Source organism: Netta rufina (assembly GCF_964035555.1).
Source record: "Netta rufina genome assembly, chromosome: 7".
NCBI classification, from domain to species: Eukaryota; Metazoa; Chordata; class Aves; order Anseriformes; family Anatidae; genus Netta; species Netta rufina.
Window position 1 is genome coordinate 29,624,808 of NC_140130.1, and position 20,418 is coordinate 29,645,225.

The following is a 20,418-nucleotide window of genomic DNA, read 5'->3' on the forward strand; positions in this document are numbered from 1 at the left end:
ACTATTGATATGATTGATATTACCTGACTGAGGTAATGTCTTGAGATGTAGCTTTTTTTAGTGCTTTTGGAAGCTTGATATTTTTTAATGTTTCAGAGCTTAGAACTTCTGCAAGGTGACATCCTGCTGCATGTATCTTTATTTAAGTATGTCCTGAGTCAATGTGGTTATATAAATTTCAAGATACCTCACGTACAGTTTATGCAATTGTAGACAAATATATTCACTTCAGAGGTATATCTCAAGTTAAGCAATCGTGTAGTTATCAGAATCTTTAATGAAATGCTACCATGATTTATGCTGTTTTTCAGTTACATTTAAAGGAAAAATACATATACTTTCAATCGTATCTGTCCAGTTGGATTTATTCTGTGCAAGACAGCCTAAATGTGTTATCAGGTTTGACAGAGCTCTCTGAAATTTTGCTTGATTTCCTTTTGTCTGCCTTTTCCTCTCAAACTGCAATCATGATGATTTAAGGTGTGAGATTTCATTTTAGATGGCTTGTTTCTGTAACAGATGGTGGTGTGGAGTTCACAAATGTAGTCAGGCAGCTGTGAGGTGAGCACCATACCTTAATCTGAAGTATCAATGGTGGAGTTTGACTAGTAAGGTTAATATCAGAGGCTTTAAAATCTTTCTCCTGTGTGGAACAAAAGCTTTCAGGATTAGTGAATGAATCAGAGTGACATTTGGAAGTAAGAATATGGATCTATTTTTATCTTTACTTTATTTGATATTCTTGTACTGAGAAAAGAAGAAAAACTTTAGCAGCTTCTGTGTATTTTAAAAACTGTTAAAATATTATCAATAAATACTACAGTCCGGAAGGAATTAATTTTTTTTTTTTTTTTTTTTTAGAAACAATGTGGGGCTATGTAGATTGTTTTCTGATAGAAAGTTTGTGTTCTGTGGTTAGTGCTAAATGGTTTAGTACCATTTCTTCATTAGATTTAGAATAATACAAAACATGTTTAGAAAGATTCAGTGGGAGGAGGTTGTCATTGTCTCTACCTTCTGTCAAGATCTTATTGTGTATCAATATTTTCTCTTAATTCCTGTACTAAATTGGAAGTCAATAATTGCCTCCTTTTAAAGAATAAGGATAAAGTTAATTCGATACTAAAGAAAGCAACAATATGAAGACTTCTGTAGTGTGAAGTCAAAACACTGTTGAATTTGCAATTATATTCTAAAATAATGACCAACAATTGAATAGGTAATTTGATTTTTTTCATGGGAAATAAATGGAATTAATTGAGAGAATACCAAAGTAAACACAATAGATAGACCGAAGATTCCTGTACTAAAACAAAATAATGCTTGATATTTTTCTTTTATGGTACTTTATTGACCTAGTAAGCAAAATTTCATGAAAGGGAAGATGTGAATTTTTGTGTAAATTAGATAAGAACAACAGCAGCTTAAGATTAATTAATTGTTCCTTCTAGTATCCAAATATATATGTTTTAAATGAGTCTACTCATTTAAAAGTGCAATTAGTTCCTTTGGGAGTTTGCCTACAACTGTGGAATATAAATCCAAAAAAAAAAAATCTTGCTAAAGTGCAATAAATTCTGAGAGGGTTTGGTTTCGTTGTAGTAAGCATAAACAAAAATGAGAACAGGTTTTAAAAAAGCATAACATACAAGCTGTTTGTAACTTTTCCTTTACTTCCCTGTTTACAGGGCTAGGTATCCTTCATAAATCAGACTTCAGTGTAGGTTAGAGTTAATTAGTGAGCTTTGCATGGTAGCCTTATTCCTTGTTAGCTCAAAGTATTCTCAGAGGGCTGTATGTTTTTATGGTTTTATTGAACGTTTGCTTGTAGTGAAGCTGACATCTACTTTTTTTTTTTTTTTTTCCTCCTTCTGAAATAGTCTCTTTACTACAATTCCTAGCAGTCCCGCTTTACTGTTGAGTTTGTGGAGATGTAATAAATTCTTTCAGCACTTCTGTATTGGAGTTGTTACACTGACTGTCCATTAGCTCATTCTGGATGAGCTGGCTTCCTGCTTTCATGAAATGGGAGCTCAACTCGCTTTGGATGCCTGAAAATAGAACTTGAATTTAAAAAAAATAAAATAAAAAATACCCCTATAAAGAGGAAAACTCAAGGATTTCTAAGCCAAAGTCCTCTCTAAATAGTAGCTTTAATCTTCTCTGTAGATTGAAATTCAGGAAGTTTGAAGGCTTTTTTCAGTTTGCCAGGTTTAATTATTTTTTTAACCATCTTCTCAACAACAAAATATGATAGGTGGGAGAATTAAATGTTATGTTCTAATACCTGACTCCTACTACTAATTATAAATGTACATGTATTTAATCATTTGTATCTTTATCTTCTTTAGCATGTCATTCACTGGGTAAATATTTACAAAAAAAAACAAATGTGCAGGTGTCTAGCATGGTTAGAATCAACACACAATGAAATAATAGAAACATGTCAATGAGGTAGTAACTGAAAAGGATGGTTTTTCTTCATATGGCTCTTATTCTCAATAAGCAGTTTTTCATTGAGAATGATGCAGAAAAGAAGAGAACGAACTTCAAGCCCTTTTCAAAATACATGGAAATGTGAGCACTAAGGAAAGACAGTATTTTCAAGGTTTAATTACATGTTTTTAACTCATGGCAATGATTTTTCTAGAGATCAGGGAGTTTAAGTAGTTCTTGAAGAGTTTGTTGAAGTTTTTCAGTAAGATACAGTGACACACACATTAGAAAATAAGTGCTCAGTACGCTTCTGACTTAGAGGACAACTTAATATCCAAAAAGAAAGAACCTTAAATAAAGATGTGGATAAATTTTGGGACGTAGATATCTATCTATCTATATATTTTTGAAAGAAATATATTGTTTATCAGCAATTGCCATGATTATGAAACAGGAGAATTATAAGCCTCAGTAGTCGTTGGCTATTCAGTAAAGCTAAATTTGCTAACTTCACTCATTAACGTTCAACCCTCAATCAGTTTGTGCTGAGGCAGCAGTAATGCCTGAAATATTTCATGCTTATAAATGATCGTATTCACTGTAGATATCAAACTAACTTAGTCTGACTTAAATTTTGAGTAAACAGTGGAATTAACATGAAGCATCATCTCTGTAGTTAATGTTACAGAATTTTCCATTCTAATGTAGTTCCATAATTCCTACTGTAGAAGAAAACTAAAATGCAATGGTTTAGGAAAAAAAAAAAAACACATTTCTGAAGTTAGTGGTGACCAGTATTTTATAAATTCCCATGATGGCTAAAAACTTGCCTGATGTTCAACTAAATAGGACTTTAGTACAAGGTGACATGAGACATCCTGTAGGTACGTACTGTATGATTGCAATTTTGCTCCTGTTGAATGAAAATGAAGTCCTGTCCATCAAATTTTCCACTGAGTTTAATAATTCCTAAATCTTTTCCAATTTAGAGCAAAGGTTGATTTCTCACTTAAAAGGTGTTTTGGAAGGTTCTTACCAATGATATAAAAGCATATAAAGTTCTATAAAATGGATAATAATTGACTAGTATATCAAGCCTAATTGCATGTTAAGACTGGTTGTAAGTTTTAAAAACTGCCCCGGAAAGAAATAGATGAAGAGAGAATAGTTTCTAGAGAATGGTTTGAAGTTTTAGATTATGTAGTGGGATAAAGCTATGGAATAAAACTTTCAAGTACTCGAGATATATTTGATTGCATACCCCGGTGCAAGTTTAGTAAGACCTATTACAAACCTTCACAAGTCAGAGTTGATCATCTGCCGTATACTGCATTGCCTTTGTTTCACTGTAAATTTTTTTTTACTAAATTATACTTTGAGAATTTCTTGATATTTTTCCTCCCCTCCTTTCTTCCTTTATATTTTATCTTAAAACTTCTGTGGAATGCTGTAATGCCATGTGGGAAAGCTTAGTTGTTGCTGAGGTGGTTTTAATGTGAATTGCTTGTAATGTATAACCAGGGTTTTCATAGATATATTCGGGAACATGATTTTTTTTTTTTTTTATTCTACAGTGAAGCATTGCAAAGTATTCTTTTTAAAATAAACTTGTTAATTTCACATAAAATCTCCAATGTAATTGAAATAATTTTTGAAAACCTATAAAGAGTAACTATCTGTTTTATATAGTCACAAAACTATTTGTTTTGGTGATTTTTTTTTTTTTTTTAGTGGATGTATCATGATGTAGATGAAACGCAGCTTTTAGCTCTTTATGATTTTGCAACAAGAGAACAAAAAACTTTAATGCCGATGTCCAAAGTACTGACAAATCGTGGCTTAAGGAAGTAATGGTGTTTTAAAGCTAAAAATTTTAGAGACATAAATGGAAGATCATTCCTTGGAAAAATCTGTGAATCTCAAAATTAAGGTTATGAGTCGGAGCAAATGGTTAGGCTGTTCGTTGCCTGTGCAAAACAGCTTTTCCATTACTTTTTAATAGCAGTAGTAGCAGGTAATAAGGCTCAAGTGGTAGGGAATTGAGGACCTCAAATAAGTACTATGATAGCTAATGTATGAAAATGTAAAACACTTATTTTAAATGCTTATTTTTTTTTTCCAGTTACTTAAGGTATTATCTTTTGGTTGATTATAAAATACATTATTAAAGCAAACATGACAATTAACTTCTGCTGGGTAGAAAATAATTTCAACTGAAATCATTTTAGGTTTTATATGCTAAAAAAAAGTTGTAGATATTGCCTGTCTCATTCTTCCATATTCTGAGAAGAGTGGTAGAGCTGAATATCAATAGAACATGAGCAATAAAATTTCCTCCTGGCCTTTTTGTAGGCACTGTATCCCTGAAAATTCACTAGCCTTTCTTTGAATGCTTGTGCATATGTGTATATAACATCTGAAAGCACACATCTTTTGCACTACCTCTTTGTGACACTGAAATCTTTATGGATAGCAATACCCACTTCCATCCTGCATGCCCACTAGTGTTTTGTTAATCAAGAGAAGAGAGGGCAGAGTGACCACAGTTTTTATCAAGTGTCTCAGTACTAGCGATATAACAGAGCTTCAGCGCCATTTGTTTGGCTTCTAAATGACTGAAGGCAGACACACTCCTAAATTGGGCTAGATTGTCCATTCTCTTCTTGAAAACTAGAGCACTGCAGAGCGTACTTTGCTTTAAGGGATTCTTACACCTTATTTGGAGAAAGCAAGCACTCCCTTCCTTTACTGTCTCTGAGGAATGAAGGAAGAGGAATCTCTAATACAGCTTCTAGAAAAATATATCAGCTTTGCTGAAAGTAAATGAATTCTGCTAGGAGGCAAGAGTTGAAATGGGTCTTCCTAAGCTCAGACAGAGAAGGTCTGCAGATAATGTTGTGACATGCCTACCAGCGCAACACACTGTGACCACACATTTAGCATTAAAGGGAAATTCTAGCAATGATATGCTTTGGGGGCTTCTATTCACTTCTATCCACAGTGGACTGGCATCTGTGACATACATGAGATTTTGTAATCGTTTGAGAAAGAGACATAGGCACAGTCAAGTCATTTAGAAAAAGGTGGGGTACTTTTTCACTCATTTATGCTCAATTTCTGCCTCCATAGTAAGAAGCTGAGTAGAAGGATGGGATGACCCCAGTGCAGTGTGACAAAAACATCTTGAATAACAACTGTTTCCTGAACTAGGTCGTGCCATAGTTTATTGAAGAGGTCTTGCATGTGTATGTGTTCATGTGTGTACATGCTCACATTTGTGTCGGAGCTTCTTCAAATAGAAATGAATTCTGCTCAGTTGCAGGCTCCACTTCAATTCTGAATCAAAACAACTTACTAAGTCACAAATACAGAAAGGAGTGGGTTTCCTGGTTGTGTTTTCTGGACATCTTGAAAATATACATGCTTCAAGGCCTTGAGGAAGAAAGAATGTCTTCAGAACTCTGAGGAGTAATTTTCTTCCCACTTACATGTGGAGTGAAGCTCATCTTATTTTTCCACTGAAGAAGCTAGTATTCTTTAGGAGGAAAATCAAGGTGCATTTGGAACTGATTTCATGTCAGCAACAAGTGAAAAATGGATTTGTACCTTTTTTTTTTTTTTTTTTTTTTTTTTTTTCTTCCCCAAATATATTTTGAGAGGCTTGGAATGTATAACCTTGTATCAGCGAGTTGTATCACAGTGAACATTCAGTCTGATTTTCCTCCACTCTGTTCCTCTTCAGAAGGATCTTTGGCAAGATATTCAAAGCAAAGGATTTAGTTCCCTACATCCATTTTTCATTACCTGAAACAATCATAGACTTCAAGTTAAGGATGTGTAATTCTCATTATTTCTTAAGTCAGAAGAAGAAACTGAATTGGCATTTGCATTCTGTACCTTTGAAGTCCCTCAGTTGTTTCAAGTACTTCAGGAACTCTGAACTAGTGTGACTGAACCTCTCATCACTTTGACAGATAAGGACTAGATATATGCTTTCTTTAAGAAGAAATCAGTTTGTCACAGCACACTGATGATGGCTGCAGGTGATACATGGAAATTCCTGAATTTTCTATTCACTTCTTGCTTTTTTTACCTGTTGGCTTTTGTGCAGCACAGCAGCAGTCACTTTCTTTTTTGTGCTGATAAGTCTTGGTGTTACCAGTATGTAAACTCTATCACCAACAGTCTTCAACTGTAGTCCACCACATCATAACATTAATGACACATAATGCAATATTTACTTTAAGCATGTCCTTGGAGCACTTTGGTGGCCTACTTCTCAGCTATTTACCATATTTTAATCAGACATTAAAGAATCGTTTGGATAATCTGTTTTTTTTGGCATCCTAACTATATGCCCAAAGCCACACAGTGAGCCTGCAAGGTTTAACAGTTAAACCTTTAACAAGGTTTGATAGCATGTTAATCAGCCTTCAGGTCTGTATTTAGTTGTGTTACACGAGCAAAGAGCCAAAGATGGTACATATGGAATTTGAAATATCTGACACAATGGCTGTAAGTTGTCCAGATACCGCTGCAGTTAAGAATGATGATGACAGCTGTACGATGACAAACTGATCATTACTTTTATTTGAAGTATTTTGTTTCAGGGGTGCTGCTTTTATCTTCTAAGGCTGTTCTGGCTTTCCTGATCCTCCCTGCGACTTGGTCATCATTTAAGGGTTTCTGAGATACTTCAACTCAAATAGAAAAATTTCCCTCCAAATGTCACTGCTGCCCTGTCAGTTTTCATTATTGGCTTGACATGCTTTTCACCATAACTGGACTATGATCTCTGTTTCCTTTACACTGATACTGGGGCCAAATTATTTGGCAGTGCAATCAAAATTGTCAGCAATATATTGAACATTCTCTTGGCTAGAATTTCTCAACCCCAAAGTAGGCATTCAGGGCTGTTTCAGGTCCGTTTGTCAGCAGTATATCCTGCCTACTGCATAAGCCATTGACATATTCTGTACAAGCCTGGGTGCATTCTGCAGTGGGATATCTAGAAACATGCATAATATTTAAGGTTTTCTAGTGCATGTGGACCACGTACATCTACAGCAAAGTAGGCAACTAAATAACAAATAAAACAGATGTATTTTCTGTCACTTTCTTCTGTCCAAGTTCTTCTTTTGCTGCCTGCATGTTCTTTCTAGTACCTAGAACCTAGGAATTCTCTCAGACACCTGAAAAGTTGGTCATCTCAGATAGCAATGAAGTTGTGAAGCCAATAGGGAAGTGAGGCATGAGAGTAGGAGGTGGAACTTTTTCTGGATGTTCTTGTTGCTCTTTGATAGTCTCCCAGAGTGCATCATTCCTTATGGATTAGAACATTTCTTAGTCATTTATTTAAGTCTGTTCTTGCATCTGTGAATTTGTTGGATGCTGTAGCATTTTTTGTTTGATCATGCTCCCAACCAATAGGACAGAAGAGGGAGAGGACACAGCATAAATTTTTGGGAAGGTGAAGAATACTGACCATATTCCTACTCTTTTTTTTTTTTTTTTTTTTTTTTTTTAAGTAATTACAGTAGTATTTCTGAAGAAAAAATAATGGGAGAGATGATGGCGGTGATTCCTGATTCACTTGTAAAATAGCACATAAATCTTGAACCAAGACAAGTTACATTTAGGTATACTGTGGTGTTTTGCCTACTTTGGCCTCTAAATTAAAAGGGTTGGGAATGTAATTCACAACACCTCTTCTTTGGTGCTGACATCTGTCCTTTGTCTGGTGTAGACGATTGTGTTGTTTGTCTCTGTGGTATTTAGGTGGTATTCACTTACCACCACATACCTGTCACTACCCTGGTCTCTCTATACCTCTCTATGGTTAAATATATACCTCTTTCTTTGGTTAAATTTGAGTTAATGAATGCTGTCTATGAACAGAGATTACATGAGGGAAAGCGTGCTTTCTGTATCCTGAGATTTTCCAGTGATGATATATGTAGATTTATCCTGGAGCAGACAAAGGCCTCTGCTCCTCAAAATTTTCTTTTCTGTAGGTAATGGAATAAATCATATGAAATGATAAAAGAAAGTAGAATTAGCATGATCTGATGTCACTGATCCATCATAATATTTTTTGAGAGTTAATGCTTATTGTAGCATTGTAATAATTACAATATTATTGTAGTAATGTTGGTAGCATAGAAATCAATAGTAAAAGTATATTGTGTATTTACTGGCATTGAAATTGTGGATGTACCACTTTTATCTGACTCTGAACTGCTGGTAGATGCTGACCAGTATCAGCAGCACAGACTTTAAAGGATAGGATATTTATTATTTGTATTCCCCTTAACTTTGATTTCTGTGAAGTGCTCCTAACTTCTGTGTGTTTTATTATCCATATTGGCCTAGCAATTAGTAATCAGTATAGTAGCCACTGGAAAAGAATACAATTTCAATTTTGAGCATTCAATCAGGTTTCTAACTCTTTATCAAACAGTGTTTATCAAATCAGTGTTTAACTAATTATCTTACATTTGTTTCATTCTGCTTCATAGAAAATTTCACCTTGGGTAGGCTTACGCAAGATCAACATCTCCTACTGGGGATGGGATGACATGTCTCCTTTTACAAATACAACTCTGCAATGGCTTCCTGGAGAGCCAAATGACTCTGGCTTCTGTGCATATCTAGAAAGAGCAGAGGTGGCAGGTCTGAAAGCGAATCCATGCACTGCAATGGCAGATGGTCTTGTCTGTGAAAAACCTGTCGGTAAGCAATCTCTTGTACTCAGTTACCGTTACTGTCATGATTAGCAAGCTGTCTGGATTTTCACTTGGCTAAAAGGGATTATTGGGCAATTTGGATTTAAGTAATTACAAAAGAGAATTTTACTTTTTTTTTTTTTTTTTTAAATGTGCAACTCTAATGATATTCCTAATTTGCAAATATTTATTTGCAGATTAGCTTACATGGCTTGACACCTGCATGACACCAAAAGTCTTATAAGATGGCATTAAATCAGTAGTAGTCAGTGACAACTGTAACTGTAGCTTGAAAAGTCTGTGATGACATTCAACAAAGCTGATGCTGCTAAAACAACTTTTCTTCCTGAATCTCCCTGAACATCATTAAACATTTCAATGATCTAAAATACTGAAAAAAGAAACCAACAAACCGAAACCCACAAAATGCTAGATTCCATCTTTTAGGTTTCTTTGTGTCTAAAGAATGCTGTGGAAGATACTCACTTGTCAGTTCTAGATACTTTGAGAAAGTGAAAAAGGGGATGACTGACATCCTTCACTAAGATGTCCCGCTAGTGTTTGGAAAGAGTTTAGAAAGCTGGGAAGCTTTCTAAGCACATGCCCCTTCTTAGAATCCCCCAGTGTAGAAATTGGTAACCAACAAAGGCAACTAGAGTTGCAATCACTCAAAGATATCATGAGCAGTCCTGTACAGGAGCCTAGAAGCTCGATTCTGGCACTTTCAATACCTACTGCATATTGCATATGTGCTCACAAGGGGTACTTTTAGGTTCTATAGACTTCAGGATGCTAAAGTGTGCTGCTAGAGTTATAGGAGTTGCTTACTGTCCAGATAGCAACATAAATTACATCTAACGTTTTTTAAGATTTTTTTTTTTTTTTTTAACTTTGCTTTCTCAGAGTTTCTAAAAATCTTCTTATATCTGGTATCCTTCATTTGCTAACAAGAAGTGTGACTCCTGTCTAATCAACCCATGATGTTAGACCCTGAACAATCATGTTATACTTCAAATTAACATTTTTGTGCTCTAATTGTCCCATGTTTCTCTTCATAGCTATGTGGATAAGCACATAAAGCACTTTACATTTCCTATTAACATTTGTTTTTTTTTTTTTTCGTTGTCTGGAAAATAGTTACATTGTATGTTGATAACAAAACCTATCAATCTGATATTTTAGCTGTGAAATAGTCAGAGTTTTTTACTTGCATAACCAAAGTGTGATTTAACAATTTTTTATTTTCTTATACATAACTCTAAATAGTAATGTAATGGCAAAATAAACGTTAATGCCACCTCTATTTCCTATTATTTTTTTTCCACAGTGTTAGTTTTGAGTTAATGATTATTTACCAGATGTTTCTCAGGGTAATAAATGATATTGTCATAATACAAGAGACATCAAAATATATAAGATACAATAGGTGGAACAAAAGTGATGTATATATGATGCAGTGTTTTCCAGTTACATCAATGTTATATGCGTCTGTGAATGGTATCTGTTTTTTTATTCGATTTTTGTTCTTGAGATATTTCAGAGACAGTAGAAGCCTAAGTACTTCAACCTTAGGAGAATACTTTTGTAGTTTGTCTGATTTTTGATAGATTTTTTTTTTCTTGTTCATTTTAAATTATTATTATTTATAATTAAGAGCAAATCACAGCTTGAATGCATGAATAAGTAGGCCAGAGCCAGTTTTAGTGATTGGGAGTGCTAAAAAAAAAAGATGGTGAATGAGTTGAGAACTCATCTTGAAGTCAAAGAAAATGAGTAGAGTATGAAACCAATGATTATGATTATAACTCATTAAACCAAAATTCTTTTGGTTTCAACTGTTTGAATTAACGTACACTACTAACCTAGTGAAAACGTGGTCTCCACTAAAAAAAAAAAAGTGCATTGAATAATGTACCTTTTGCTCCTTTCTCTTTGCATTATAGTTACTTTAATATGTACACTATAGTGCAAATTTTTAGGAGACAAGTAAGTCATAAGTAGTAATAACAAGAACAATAGACCTAGAAGTCTATAGATTACTGTAATCGTTATAAAAGTTTGATATATATATTTTAAGTTATGTATGTGCAAGTAACTAAACTCACCTTAGTAGGCAATAAAAGTTAAATTTATGATCTTGGTATATAGGTAAGATTGCTATGATCCTTTTAAAATGAATTATTTTAGGGTATGATTTATACTGAGGATTACTTAATAATTTCTATAAGTGTTTATTGTATTTAAATACTTCACCACAAGTTTGGACCAAACTATTTATGACTATTTAAAATCAAAGTCATCTTTCATTTGAAAAAGGATATTTCTAATGAAGCATAATAGTAATAATAAAAAGCACACAAACAAAACAACAACAAACTAAAATTGAATTTATGTTCAAAATTACGTTTTTTTGTGATTGTCTTTCAGTCAGTCCCAACCAGAATGCAAGACCCTGCAAAAAGCCATGCTCCCTGAGAACAACATGTTCCAACTGTACGAGTAATGGTATGGAATGTATGTGGTGCAGCAGTACGAAACGATGCGTTGATTCAAATGCCTATATAATCTCATTCCCCTACGGACAATGTCTAGAATGGCAAACTGCCACGTGCTCCCGTAAGTGCCTAACTGAACACTTGACCTATTAAATATAATGATTTAATTTTTCTCCACTCAGAAGAATGCCTATATGATTTAGCACATTCACTAAAGATAAAAACAATTTCAGATGAATGGCCTCATATAGCTACTAATGTCAGCTGTCAGTACTGTGCAAGTATTTTCTAGATACTGGTGAAATATTGGTGATTATTTTATGATGAAACATATTTAGTCTTATAGGGACTATAGATATATGGTCTCTCTCATATTTAAATGAGACAGTAAATAAGTGTTTATTGTTTTTAGGTGAAAATACTGTGATTTGTTTCTATGACTAGCTTTGGTGTATGAAATGATGGCCATGAGTTAGAACCAAATACTGGTAAAATTAGAGACATAATATCTCCGATTAGATACACCTTAGATACAGCATCTAGGGAGATGAAATGAATTCAGTGTTTCTAAGATTCTGCTATATATTTTGTTAGCAGAGTCAATGAAGTCAATTTTCCTACCATGCAAAGATAAAACAATGTAATAATGATACTAATAGTCTTGAGAATACTGTAACACATCGGCAAAACAAATGGCCTATGTCCTCTGTAAATTCTTCTAATTTGCAATTATTTTATAAACTCTTGCAAATTGTTTGCCCTCTCCATGGAAGTAGAAAGAATAGCAGACTATTAGGCAGATAAAAGGAGGCACAGAAAACTTTTGTCCCATGTGATCAGACTGGGTCAGGTTGCATTAATGTACAAGATTGAGATGTGCTCATTTCATCCTTTTAAAATAAAAGATAAATGTTTCCTTTCTTTGTTACGCAGCAAAGGTATTCCCCAAATGTCCCTTTTGGAAGCACATTTCATCGGAAATCGATCCAATGCCTCTCTAGGAGAAAAAGAAACCTATTCAACATGCCTTTCAGTGCACTATTCAGCTAATGCTATTTTTTTCTGAAGTCTGAACTGGCTGGACCTTGTTAAATTCAGCTCCATGCAGTTCCAGCATGTATCAGTGCCATAATTCACAGATACTTGAGCAAGCTGCCTGATGCTTTAGATTCTTGTCTCAGTCACGGTCTATTTAGAAAAAATCCTCAGACATCATTCTACAGAAGACCGGTTCTTACAATTTTCACAAATTGCCATCCTTAAAGACTTGGTTAAAATATTTTCCACCTGTAAAGGACTCTAATCCAGTGGGTCTTGAACTTAATATATAGGATTCCTGAAGCTGACCATCAAAGTCTCATTGTTGCTCTTCTTTTTGAGAGTCTTACTAGTGGTTTCTGACATTCACAGAATCACAGAATTTCTAGGTTGGAAGAGACCTCAAGGTCATCGAGTCCAACCTCCAACCTAACGCTAACAGCCCTCCACTAAACCATATCCCTAAGCTCTACATCTAAACGTCTTTTGAAGACTTCCAGGGATGGTGACTCCACCACTTCCCTGGGCAGCCTGTTCCAATGTCTAACAACCCTTTCAGTGAAGAAATTCTTCCTAACATCTAACCTAAAACTCCCCTGGCTCAACTTAAGCCCATTCCCCCTCGTCCTGTCACCAGGCACGTGGGAGAACAGGCCAACCCCCACCTCGCTACAGCCTCCCTTGAGGTACCTAAAAAGAGCGATAAGGTCACCCCTGAGCCTCCTCTTCTCCAGGCTGAACAAGCCCAGCTCCCTCAGCCGCTCCTCGTAGGACTTGTTCTCCAGGCCCCTCACCAGCTTCGTCGCCCTTCTCTGCACCCGCTCAAGCACCTCGATGTCCTTCTTGTAGCGAGGGGCCCAAAACTGAACACAGTACTCGAGGTGCGGCCTCACCAGAGCTGAGTACAGGGGGACGATCACCTCCCTCGCCCTGCTGGTCACGCTGTTCCTGATACAAGCCAGGATGCCGTTGGCCTTCTTGGCCACCTGAGCACACTGCTGGCTCATATTCAGCTGACTATCCACCATCACTCCCAGGTCCTTCTCTGCCTGGCAGCTCTCCAACCATTCCTCTCCCAGTCTGTAGCTCTGCTTGGGGTTATTGCGCCCCAGGTGCAGGACCCGGCACTTGGCCTTGTTGAACTTCATGCAGTTGACCTCAGCCCATCGGTGCAGCCTATCCAGATCCTCCTGCAGAGCTTTCCTACCCTCGAGCAGATCGACACACGCACCTAACTTGGTGTCATCTGCGAACTTACTGAGGGTGCACTCAATGCCCTCGTCCAGATCATCGATGAAGATATTAAAGAGGACCGGCCCCAGCACCGAGCCCTGGGGGACTATGAGAGTCTTTTGATATGATAGTCTCTGGAACATCTTATAACTGGGTATACTGTGGGTATATTGAGATGCTGCTGGACAACAAGAAGCAACATGCTTCAGGGTCATAATTTGATTATGATTTTGTCTAATATATTATTGATACAAAGACAAAAGGTCTTTTATTTCACCTAAGTCCAAGAGGTGAAATTAAGTAAAATAAGATCCTGCCATGTCTGTAATCCATGGATCCATGCCTGGGATCCATTGATACATTCTAGTCTTAGGATAGAAGTTTGGTTTAAAAGGGCAATGGTTTAAAATGGGCAATTTTTTCTTTCATTTGAAATCATCCAAGGGTAGTGAAACCTGCAGAGCCTGTACTTCTAACTTAACTGAGACTCCTCTTTCATTCATAGTAATCATGAAATATAGCCAGTGCAATGTTGACCTGTTCTGGTAAAATTTCATGCTGAAATGTAAAATGTAAAATTCAGATATTAATCCAGCTTCTAGTGTCCTGGTTCAGCATGGACAAGAAATAGGGTTTTGTCCTCTAAATCTAGTCATTAGCCATTGTTTGATTGAAAAATAATTAACAGAAACTTATTCTCTTTTCCCATGTATATTTGAAATAATAATACCATAATTATGTAAAGGTTTCACTCTTTAAACAGTCCATTAAGCTTTTTCCTGTCCTAAAAGTACTTAATTTTACAACTTATAAAATTGATACTGAGTTGTGGCCAAAGATAAGATGACTGAAAATTTGGAGTTAAAATTGACAGATGCTTAGCTTTTTAAAGTAGCATATATTTTAATTACAGTCTGAACTTATAATTATGTTTCTGTGCTTGTGTGGTATTTGTACATCATGCATATTTTCTTTGTTTGGGGAATACAAAAAAAAGTTTTTAATTTAATAGTCATTTTTTTTGTCAGGTCTGTAAGATTTTATATTAAATAAGCCAAATGGGATTTGTTGTATGCCGGCTTATCTTTATGAAAGGGAGTTTTGTATCAGAGTATGTTTTCTACTGCACAAGTTAAGGAAAAACAAGATTCAGTGTCCATAGGCTGTTTTCTGTTTGTTTGTTTTTCCCCCAGAGTTTAAAGCATTGGAGATTTTGCATTAAACAAGAAAATGACTGTACAAATGAAACATGATTCAGACACTGCTTCAGTCTAGATCATGTAAAAATTAGGTAGCTTTATACTTAACGCTGTTGAGGTAATAAAGTGGATTCCCTTGTCAAGGGGCAGTGTTTCTACTTGAAGAATGGAATTCAACTATATCTTTAAAAATAACCTCCACTCCCCATGAAAAAAAAAAAAAAAGCACACCAAGCAAAAAAAAATAAAACAAAACAAAACCAGAAAGAAATATACATGCAGATACAGAAACTGCTTCTGTTGTTCTCTTTTCTTTTGTAAGATTTTATTCTTCTATTTCTGTTCATGATTGTTTCTGCACTTAGATTACACCATTCTTTGAATAGACCCTTGACCCTTGAACAGTTTTTTTTTTTTTTTTAAAACTTAAGTCTGGTGCTCGTTCTTGTAGTTCTGTCATTATTTGGAGTAAAAGTTACTTGATAATTTTTGCAATTTAAATGCTAAACTGGAGCTATGCATTCTTGTATGTACTAGCAGAACTCCATAATTTCAACATCAGTCATTTGGGGAATCCTGAAAATCCATTTAATTTCATTTACAATCAGCTGATAAGAGATTACTCACCAGATTTATTGCTTATAAGAAGTAATTATTTTGTAGAATAATCTCATATTAAGAGATTGTTTTGACAGTTTTAGTGGTGATGAGGGCTAGCCTTTTGTAGACCTCAGCTTACTTATTTGTTGGTCCTGAATTTTTTTTTTTTATTATTATTATTTTTTTTCCCCCCAGAGAAATTCACCTGAAACATTCCCACACTTACTTTAAGTATATTTCTTATACTTTCTCCTATGGAGTTTCAAAGTCTCTATGGATTCTGTGGCATTGCATATGGTATTTTTTTCATTGTTAAGAGTTTTTTGGTTGAAGAATTTTAAAAAGTTAAAATGCCTCCACAGCATTATTAGGAAGGATCATCAGGAGGACAAGTGAAATCTGTTTTAAAAAGTAAAAATGTCTCCAAGACCCAAACTGGCTTTACCCTTTTCCTAACAGTTGCATAGGAATTGAGTTTCTAATGGGAAGAAAAGAATCATAAATAAATGAGTCATCATGCTTTACCTAGTTCATCACATCAGATATTCTAAAGGTTTAACTTATGACAATATAGCATCCATTTGAGTGTCCAACAACAACACTTTAAAATACTTCATAGATAGTCTTAGATTATTTGTCTTCCTGGTAGGATCTTCCTGAAGTTTTTTTAAATATGAGTGTAGTATATAAAGCTTAACCTTTTTAACTCTAATGCTCTTGAAGATACTAAATTAGTAATTTGTTATTAAAAAGAAATGCCAGTAACTTCAAAATATGAATTTTAATTGGTTCTAAACAGATTTGCTCAAATATGAGGATGACCATTTTTATGAGAAATGTAATTATTTTATTAAAAGGTACAGTATAAAATAATTAGAGATTTGGTTTTAGTATGCAAAAACAAACAACTGATTTACTGTAAAAGACAAAATTCTTAATAACATTGTTTGAACTATATCTTGAATTATGATTTGTATTTTGAATCCTTTTTTAAAACATATATTGTGCAAGCTTATTTCAGAAGTTCAAGATGAGAAGACCAAGTCACGTTTATTCATCCACAAACAGATATCATCCTAAAACTTTGTGCCCAAATTTTGGGTTGAATTTGAATTACCAGATTTTTTCTTTTTTTTTGCATTGTTGACCGTTTCTTGAGTTTTGGAGTGTTCCTGTTGGAAGAACAGTTTACATGAGTAAAATTAGCAATATGCATTCCATAAAATGTGTTTAAATAATGCAAATGCAAAATAGATATTTAAAATGGGATTTAAAGTTAAATGAAGATGTGTAATATCGCTCATCTGTATCATTTTGTTTACCCAAAATATTTTTTGGTGGTTCATGGTGTAGTAATGACCTGTAGTGTATTTTGTGATCTTTTAAAGGAAACATGGAGGTAGTCTTAAAAATGTTACTAAAACTTTTGAATTTGTAGCATGATATAGTGATGCAAAGTTAATTCTTCTTTCTAACTGTTGTATAAATCTAGCTTTTTTGTTTTGTTTTTAAGAGCTAAACATAAAACGAACAAACAAAAAACTTGCATTAATATTGTATTCCATCTAACAAAGCTCAAAACTGCTCTGGACTGAGGACCTGTGGGCAGTGTTTGGAACAGCCTGGCTGTGGATGGTGCAATGATCCAAGTAATACTGGAAAAGGGCAATGTTTGGAAGGATCATCAAGAGGACCGATGAAGCTTGTTAGCATGCATTCTAATGAAATGGCACTTGACGCTAGTCTTTGCCCAAAAGAGAAAAACTATGAGTGGTCTTTTATCCAGTGTCCAGGTAAAGTCTGCTGATTTGTTTTATCTTCCATTTTTAAAATTATTTTTTGGTAGTAGCATTCCTGAGCTTATGATATGAAATAAAAGCTTCTTTGCTTAGACACATCAAAGTAATGTCTTTATTTTGAGGAATACAGATAATATGTGCATGGGATAGATGTTTTTCCAAAATATTTCCTAAAGTTTCTTTTCTGTCTATATCTAGTGAACACAAATGTGCTCAGTTTTGTACACATGTATGAAATTTAATACATTTTTACATATATTTTAATACATTTGATAGTTTAATCAAAATTGTTATTTATTTGTAAATAAGTTCTCACCCATTTTGTCCTTACACATCTTGAAATCCAGCTGTATTTGCTTCAGTTTTTATTCTTCTATCTTCTGTATCCATCAAAGGGTGCAGTTGCAGAGAAATAGGCAACTGCTGATGGCAGGAGCTTCCTGCATCCCAACCACTCGCACCAAGGTTCAGATGGCTGTGAGAGAGCATTGCGGGGCTGCCAAGTGTCTGAGCTGTGCTTCCAGATTAGTTTACTCCTTAGACGTAAATAGTATGTTAAGACTACAAAAGCAGACATATGTTATAACATTCTAATTTTTGAGCTGATTGGAAAAGTAAGCAAGACATCAGGTGCTTTAAGATGGTGGAAATTGTGCCTCCTGTATGGAAATATCCAGATCCTGAAGGCAGGGTAGCTGCATCAGTGCAGAAGTGGGAATAAATGTCCAGCACACAGTGGAGTTGGACAGACCTCCAGTGGTAATTTACAGTAAATATTACAGTTTAAAAGACATCTTGATATATATATATATAAATATATATACATATATATATATATAAATATATATACATATATTTAATTTTCATTTTGAGTTTTTATTTTTAGAATAAATCTTCTAATTTTGACATAGTGCTATTTTTCCAGCAAGCATTCCTACTGCTGGTAAATATTGAAGCTGGAGCTTTTTTAAGATCAAAACTTTTTTATTCACAGCCAAGGATGCATACAAGTTCCACTTCAGTATAAAAAACAAAACAACCACAACAATGAATCACACACTAAAACACACACACACACACACAAAACACAACTATTACTTTTATGAGTTTGTAAGAGGCAAATCCTTCAAAAGGCATAGAATTAAAATTTCCAGCTGATGTGAAATTTCATTTTGATACAGGCTGTCGGTTTTGTTTCCATTTTCTTACAACATTAACTATAATAGATTTAACAAACATAATTTATTCTTAGCCCAGCAATCTGGAAATGTTCAGTTGATGTACTTGAAATATAATAAAATCGATACTAAATCTGTATAAAATTACTGAGCAGTTTGTAGTTTGGAAAATAAAAATAAATAGGTTATAACATTTACTTTGAAGATAATTCTGCAACATTGATGAGCAATTGGCTAAACCATTCATGTTTTTATATAAATGATGTATATGCATGTTTATATATAAATAATATATATTTATATGTGTGGGGAAAGTAAGGACATATATAAATATGTCCTGTATAAATATTTAATCTCCATGCTTTTTGTAGTGTCTCAGGGCAACTATTAGTGTTTAAAACTGGTATTCAGAAGTTCATTTTTTTTTTTTTTTTCCTGGTCATTTTGAAATCAATAGTCCTCAAAGCAGCTGTCATAGTATTTCTTTTGATATGATTACTTTTTTTTTTTTTTTCCTCTAGAAAAGTAAAGGAAAATGAATAGCGTTGGGAGTTTTCATGAGAATAGCAGCTTAGGAAGGACGTGAGCTTGTCCAAGTTTTTCTTTAACAACTACATTTCTCCTCTGAAAAGTAGTCTCAGTATTGTAAATTGGTTCTTCTTAGTTTGCTAGTTGAAGTATCTTAACACCAGATCCAGATTGTGATGCAGTGTTTTTTTTTTTTTAATGTATTTTCCTATTAGGAAATGTTTTTTAAACTATAATTATCAATGGTTGTCAGCATCACCAATGATTTCAACACAGAGATCATAAACAAATTGGACATGAAATTGCTTATCTCAAGGGAACTGCACTGAATATTCAGCTAAATCACATCTGTATGCATGAAAAAACTTACCCTCTTGCTGTCATTGATGTATGTTAAAATCACTTAAGCAAAAAATGTGTGTTTAAAAGTTAACCCTGTAATTTTACAACAGTCGGTTTTGCAACAGTCATTTTGCAGCATCTCATTTTACTTATTATTTTATTTTTTAAATACTGTGCCATCAGTGTGATTGCCATCTTGTCTGCATCACAGAAAGTTGTGCAATTCATTTGACTTTTTGCCTTCCTTAATAATATGATACAGGAAAAAATACAGTATTATTTTAAAATGGTGTATCATATAAATTATAAACTGTATTGGTCCTTGTTGTATATAACTTATACGGTATACATTTTCAATTTCATTTAAACTCTGCTCCATTTTCTTGTGCCTTAAGAAAATGCATGGCTTTCCTGCTCGTATATTATGCTCTTAATATTATGACTTGCAGTAAAATGAAATTCACCATCAAAAATGTGATTAATAAAGATTACTTTTATATATCCTTTAAATAACACAAAAAATGAATATATACAAAGGTAGTCATTAGAATAGAAATAAAATAGAAAAAAATAGAGTTACAAATCAATGTCTGACTACTTAAATATCAAAACTGAACATTATCCTGATGTTATGATACTTTCTTAATTAGGTAATCTTCTTTTACTCTAATTACACTGATTTTATGCAAAGAATATCTGTTCTCTGAGTAAAATAAGGATTTTGCAGTTAACTTTTACTTCTGTGCATCTCTGCTGCTCATCTTCAGGACCTGTTGCATATGCAAAATTTGGGTAGCATGTAATGATATGATGAACTGGATTTTCTTTTTGATCACATTACTCAC

General features: G+C 34.2%; 1 protein-coding gene across 1 annotated transcript in view; it reads left to right on the forward strand.

Annotated features, from left to right (window-relative positions):
- The window catches only part of ATRNL1 (attractin like 1), a gene marked incomplete at both ends in the record, with an annotated part of 490,387 nt that overhangs the window by 111,274 nt on the left and 358,695 nt on the right, over window positions 1-20,418 (forward strand). The window contains 3 exons of the mRNA XM_084290483.1: window positions 8,955-9,168; window positions 11,589-11,777; window positions 17,301-17,519. Of these exons, the coding sequence (XP_084146609.1) occupies window positions 8,955-9,168; window positions 11,589-11,777; window positions 17,301-17,519 (622 nt within the window). The remainder of the gene's footprint in view (window positions 1-8,954; window positions 9,169-11,588; window positions 11,778-17,300; window positions 17,520-20,418) is intronic.